The sequence below is a fragment of the Trifolium pratense genome, linkage group LG6 (assembly GCF_020283565.1).
Source record: "Trifolium pratense cultivar HEN17-A07 linkage group LG6, ARS_RC_1.1, whole genome shotgun sequence".
NCBI lineage: Eukaryota > Viridiplantae > Streptophyta > Magnoliopsida > Fabales > Fabaceae > Trifolium > Trifolium pratense.
The window spans coordinates 36,162,610-36,169,520 of NC_060064.1; the positions used below are offsets into that span (position 1 = coordinate 36,162,610).

The 6,911-nt window shown below is 33.1% G+C and overlaps 1 protein-coding gene across 1 annotated transcript; it reads left to right on the forward strand.

The window, feature by feature from the left end:
- Window positions 1-502: 502 nt before the first annotated feature.
- LOC123892764 (subtilisin-like protease SBT4.4) lies at window positions 503-6,073 on the forward strand. The gene is made up of 2 exons (XM_045942626.1): window positions 503-974; window positions 4,353-6,073. The coding sequence occupies exons 1-2, from the start codon at window positions 503-505 to the stop codon at window positions 6,071-6,073; spliced, it is 2,193 nt and encodes a 730-aa protein (XP_045798582.1).
- Window positions 6,074-6,911: the final 838 nt, after the last annotated feature.

Sequence of the window (6,911 nt, forward strand, 5' to 3'; positions counted from 1 at the left end):
CGCATTTGGTGAAGGTGGATGCACCGGTATTGGTGTGTATCGGGCGGTTTTGGGTGGTTTCGGGCCCAACCCCAACCCGAAAAAAACATGAGTGAAAAATACTGGCCCATTTCCAACCGTATGAAACATCTGTTCCGGCGGGTTTCGGATAGGACGGATCTCGGACTGTGCGGGCGGACTTAGTCAGATCATCTTCAACCTCATGAACATATCAGTTTGCTTTTTGCAAAATGTAAGACGACTTACATTCTGCTACAAATTTTTGGTCAAAAATGACTTACAATTTGGTGCACAAGGAGTATTTTTTTTTTTACGCTATTTTGTTATTCAATTGCCATAACTACTTTGATTTTTTCATATCCCCATTTATATTTATAACTTATTTAGAGGGTTGATTTTATTAATTATTCAATTCAATGTTTGGACTTTCTAGTATATGTATATAATATACAAGCATCGTTTGGATAATAGCTAAGAATTCACCATTTCACAACTATAAATAATGGCCAAGCATCATGTTGTTTTATTCTTCTTTGTGTATTTGGTTTTGTCATCAATAATTTGTTACATGTGTGATGCCATCGAAAATGGTGATGAAACCGATAAAGTTTATATTGTATACATGGGTTCACTTCCTAAGGATGCATCATATTCTCCGACCTCTCACCATTTTAGCATGTTGCAACAAGTTGTTTATGGTAATGATGTAGAAAATCGTTTGGTTCAAAGTTACAAGAGGAGTTTTAATGGTTTTTCTGCCATACTCAATGATCAACAAAGGGAAAAACTTGCTGGCATGAAAGGTGTTGTCTCAGTATTTCCAAGTCAGGAGTATCACCTTCAAACTACAAGATCGTGGGACTTTCTTGGTTTACCTCAATCAATCAAAAGAGGTAAAACTGTTGAGAGTGATTTGGTGATTGGAATCATAGACACCGGAATTTGGCCAGAATCTCAAAGTTTTAACGATAAAGGTATATATATGTTTTTAGTCACAATCAAAATATCTTATTTATCCAAACTATCAGTACTCAGTAGTAGTCGATTTGACTTATTTAGACATATTGATTTATGTATATTATAATTTATTATTTTTTGGTATTTCTATATTTTTTAAATTTAAAATATTATTTTTCTTTTTCATATTTTTATCCGTGCCCGACACGAGTTCGGACACTAGTTCATGTTAAGCGAAAAAAACAAAAATAAATGTTTGTTTGCACCATTCTACCGAAAACCTCAATTTTAAGAATAAAAAAGAAGTTTGACGATTTATACTTAGTGGATCGATATGCAAGGAACTAATTTTGTGAGATTTTATAGCCATTAGTTCCTTCTTCGAGTTGACAAATAAAATGAATATATTTATTCATTCCTTTTTATAAGCAATAAATAGAGGCAAAAAATTATTCGTTTTTATAAGGGTAAATAGTGTCATACCCCCCTGCAAAATAGGCGAGTTTTGCGTTACCCCCTGCAAAATATTTTTTTGAGATTACCCTCCTGCAATGTCAAGATTCCTTGTGTTACCCCCCTGACTCAACAAGTGGGCATATGACATGGGCGAATCTTGACGTGGCATGACACGTGGTAATTAATTTATTTTTTATTTATTTTTAATTGCCAACTTAGTAATTATTTATTTTTTAATTAAAAAAAAATGAAAAAAACTTTTTTTTTTAAAGAAACTTTTTTTTTTACGGTAACTTTTTTTTTAAAGAAATATTTTTTTTTTTAAAAAAACTTTTTTTTAAAGAAACTTTTTTTTAAAGAAACTTTTTTATTTAAAGAAACTTTTTTTTCGTTCCGTTCATATGCAGCGATTGTTATTCGTTTTCAATTTCAATTTGGGGTTAGGGCAAAGCGATTGTTCTTGCGTTACTATGTGATTGCATTTTTTTTTTTGGTTACTCTATTATTATTAGTTATTATTATTTTTTTTTTTTGAACAAGCCAAAATGAGATATATATTAACTAAACCAGTCTCCTCAGCACAAGACGTACCGAAGTAGACTACAAAAGTTTACAATATGAAACAAACAATCAAAAGATATACAAAGGTCATACAAGGCCCAAACAAAGTAGAGGACTAGACCACCAGCTATGGTAGTTCAAAGCTAACGTAACACTCGTCGGCTTCAACCACCTAAATGAAAATAGCTTGATCTTGTCCAACAAAACCTGGGGCATATCTGCTGAGCCTCGAAACAATCGGTGATTCCTCTCCGTCCATACAACCCAAACGCAAACAAGCCAAATGAGCTGTAGAAAAGATCGACGCGCTCGAGATCCACCTGCTGAAGATGTGAACTGAATAAAGTGATCACGCAAACAAACGAAATCTACCAAAGGAATGCCAATCCACGAACGCACTAAATCCCATAGAGAAACAACAAAATCGCAGGATATGAATAAGTGATGTGCCGATTCAGCCGCACCACATCCAAAAACACACATGTGAGCTGTATGAGATAACACCCGTCGAGTAACCAGATTCACCCTCGTGGGCAACCTGTCACGCAATAACCGCCACGCAAGGATGGAAACCTTCAAAGGAACATGAGGGTGCCAAATGAGACTGTCTGCAGCATCCATAGTAACCAGAGCATGAGATATCAGGAGCTTGTAAGCCCCCCTAACCGTATAAACTTATTATTATTATTAGTTTTTTGGTTACTATTATTATTATTAGTTTTTTTTTCATCTTCGTTTTTTTTTTTTTGGTTACTCTATTATTAGTTATTATATATATATAAGAATTTTTTTTATATATATATAATAACAACTTTTAGTCAAAAAAAAAAAAAAATTTTTAAGTAAGTTCATAAAAATATAACAACTTTTAAGTTTTTTTTCATTTTTTTAATTAAAAATCCACATTAATTAATGAGTTGGCAATTAAAAATAAATAAAAAATAAATTAATTTCCACGTGTCATGCCACGTCAAGATTCTTCCATGTCATATGCCCACTTGTTGAGCCAGGGGGGTAACGCAAAGAATCTTGACATTGCAGGGGGGTAATCTCAAAAAAATATTTTGCAGGGGGGTAACGCAAAACTCGCCTATTTTGCAGGGGGGTATAACACTATTTACCCTTTTTATAAACAACAATCTATAATCAATTATCCATCTATCCTTATTAAAATTCATTATTTCCAAAATCATGCATTAAATACATTACATATTCCTTATAATGATAAATTAATATATAAAGTGTAGTTTTAGAATAGAGTATAAAGTTTTAGAGTTTTAATATAATGTGTGTTTTTTGCAATTTGTTACTTATAAAAAGTAATGGAGAGAGTATATGATTTGGTGAAAGTAAACTTTGACACTTTTCCAAAAAAAAAAAAAAAAAAGTAAAAAGTAAACTTTGATATTAAATTTTAACCGTCTATTTTATTTAATGAAAGGTTTATAGTAACATAGTTTCTATTTACTGTGTATCTTCCCCTCGATTGACTTATCTCATTATTTGTTCAATCTTCCAAAATCCAATGCATGGTCGCATCATTATACTCCCTATATGGATTCAGCACATGAAGACAATTAGAAGAAGTTGGATGCATGGGTGTAAAATATGAATGAGAATGCAAGAAGGGAATTTATTTAATGATCAATCTATAATCAATTTATTTAATGATCTCACTATGTAGATGGAAGTTGAAGAGAGCGAAGGGAATTGAAAGGGCAGTTGTAGAAAATGGGGTTTGGACTTTGAAGAAGATAAAACGTGAATGAGGTTGATTGATAGGGTGGGAAGAGGTACATGTGAGATCATTTAATCTCACCAATCTACTTTTTATCTAAGAGCTAATAAGCATTCTCACATTTCTCACATAAATAAGGCATTCTCACTTTAGTTGTCCTCATATGGTACTAATTTTTTAAGGGTTACTAATTAATAGGTGTGTGATTTTTTTTGTCTACCAGACTTTACTCAAAAATGTTACATAGTAAATTACATTGATTTTTTTAAAATGGGATTTTTATATTTAATTATTTTCTCTTTTTTTTGCTTTCGCACTGGTTCCAATCCACCAAAGGTCGGCGACTAATCCAGCTCGTGCGTAGAGGCATGCGCACTGGCCAAACGTTGTTCCCCCTGGGGAATCGAACCCGGTATTCCCCGGGTACGTCATTGGAAGGAGCTCCTTGTCACTTGAGCCCAATCAACTTGGTTCTCTTTTACTTTGATTTGTTTATAAATAATGTTGATCATGAGTATCTTAGGACATTAAGCGATAAATTTAGTTTACTAAAGAAAATGCAATATGTACAGAAGATTGAAATAATTTACTATATATAATGAGTTTGATAATTTGATTTAATTTTTTTATGATCGATTAGGTCTGGGTCCTATTCCAAAAAAGTGGAGGGGGCTTTGTGCAGGTGGTGGTAACTTCAGTTGCAACAATAAGATCATTGGAGCACGATGGTACCCTGGTAGTGTCGATGCAAGAGACCATTTTGGTCATGGAACACATGTTGCATCAATAGTAGGCGGAAGAAGGATAAATGGTGTGGGCTATCATGGTCTTGCAAAAGGCACCATAAGAGGAGGAGTTCCATCTTCAAGAATTGCTGTATACAAAGTTTGTAACCCAAATTGTCGTGATGATAATATTTTAGCAGCTTTTGATGATGCCATTGCTGATGGAGTTGACATCATTAACCTATCTCTTGCTAACGTAAATGCTGTTGAAATTCTTAAAGATCCTCTTGCTATTGGTTCATTTCATGCCATGGAAAAAGGAATACTCACAGTGCAAGGAGCAGGCAACAATGGCCCTAACCCAAGTACTATTTCAAGTGTAGCACCGTGGTTATTTAGTGTGGCCGCAACTACCATAGATCGTCAATTTATTGATAAACTCATTCTTGGAAATGGAAAAACTTTTATTGGAAAGTCGATTAATATTGTCCCATCAAATGGCACAAAATTTCCGATAGTTGTGTGTAGTGCTATGACTTGCCATGGAAATTATACATCCCCTGAAAAATGTCGATGTATAGACAAAAAACTGGTAAAGGGTAAGATTGTTTTGAGTGTAGATGCAACTGGTGGATATTTGGCTTATCAACATGGGGCAATCGGTTCAATCATTAATTTTACATATGATCGTTCTTTTATCACTCATCGACCTTCACTTGACCTGAATTCAGAAGACTTTGATCGTGTTCAATCTTATACTTACTCCACTAAATACCCTGTAGCTGAAATATTGAAGAGTGATGTCGTTCAAGACACCACTGCTCCTAAAGTTGCAAGTTTTTCTTCTCGTGGTCCAAATCCAATTGTACCAGAAATTATGAAACCAGATATAGGTGCCCCTGGAGTTAATATCTTGGCTGCATATTCACCTAATGGACCAAGCTCTGATGATGCTATTTTTAACGCATATGAGAAATACATTATAGCATCTGGTACCTCTATGGCATGTCCTCATGTTGCCGGAGTTGCCGCATATGTCAAATCATTTCATCCAGATTGGTCACCTGCAGGTATCAAATCTGCCATCATGACCACGACGAAACCAGTGAATGGTACCTATAATGATATGTTAGGTGAGTTTGCTTACGGATCTGGAAATATCAATCCACAACAAGCTCTTCACCCTGGACTGATTTATGACATCACTAAGCAAGATTATATGCAAATGCTTTGTAATTTTGGTTATAATGATACCAAAGTTGAACAAATTAGTGGAGAAAAATCAAGTTGTCATAAAGCTTCAAATAGATATTTGGTGAAAGATATAAATTATCCCGCACTGGTGATTCTTGTTAGGAGGCCTCATAAGCGCTTTAGTGGTAAGATTCATAGAACAGTGACAAACGTTGGCTCTCCTAACTCAACCTACACGGCAACTATCATCCCGATTCCAAAAATCAAGATTAAAGTGGTGCCGAAACTTCTGTCATTCAAATCCTTACATGAGAAACAATCCTTTGTTGTTATTGTTACCGGAGGAGCAAACTCAAATCAAACTATGTTTTCTTCGTCACTTGTTTGGTCAGATGGAACCCACAATGTAAAGAGTCCAATCATTATAAAAAGACTCTCTTAATATCCTAAAAAATGTTTTTGTAGCTGCTAAATATGATAATTGGTGTCAGTAAATTTTGATCTATCTGGTTGTTCATATTAATTCCATAATAATTCAAATTTAATATATATCATAATAACCCAACTATAATTAATAATAATTATATATATCCCTCTATATATTTTAATAAGTTATTCCTACTAACTTATAAATTAGTCAACCTTAGACCACAATCATAAAAGGAAACCCACGTAAATATATTTACAGTAATTTCCACTCAATTCAATCTTCAAATTTAATTTATTCACTTCTCATTTAACAAAACATTATTTGTATAATTTTTTTTTACAAGCTTATTTGTATAAATTGAAACAATTTTGCAATATTTTGTATAAGAAAAAGAGAGAAAATAAATAAATAAATTAACAAGGTTGTAAGAAAGAGTGTGAGAAAATGTAAGGACTAAAAACATATTTAAAATTTTAAACACTTTTATTAACAGTAATTAGTTGAGTAATTAGGTAAATTGGTAAATGTTAAATTTTTTAGATACAGTTTGTCTTGAAATCTTACATATGTACTATGTTAGCTTTGGCACTATTGAAGGGATTTTGAATTCTTACATTGTCAAGATTTTGAATTTAGATGAATTTATGCGTTTAGACAATCTCGTCAATTATAAGTTAGCTTTTAGGTGTGGGATCAAAACTCATTAGCGAAGCAATAATCATCATTTGCCGAACATAAACAAAATTTTTAAAATATTGAAAAAGTACAAATTAACATGGAGGATAAAAACCTACCCCATTTGTTGCCAAAATATTTAGAGACTGAATTTTTTCGTTCAATAAAAAGCAGA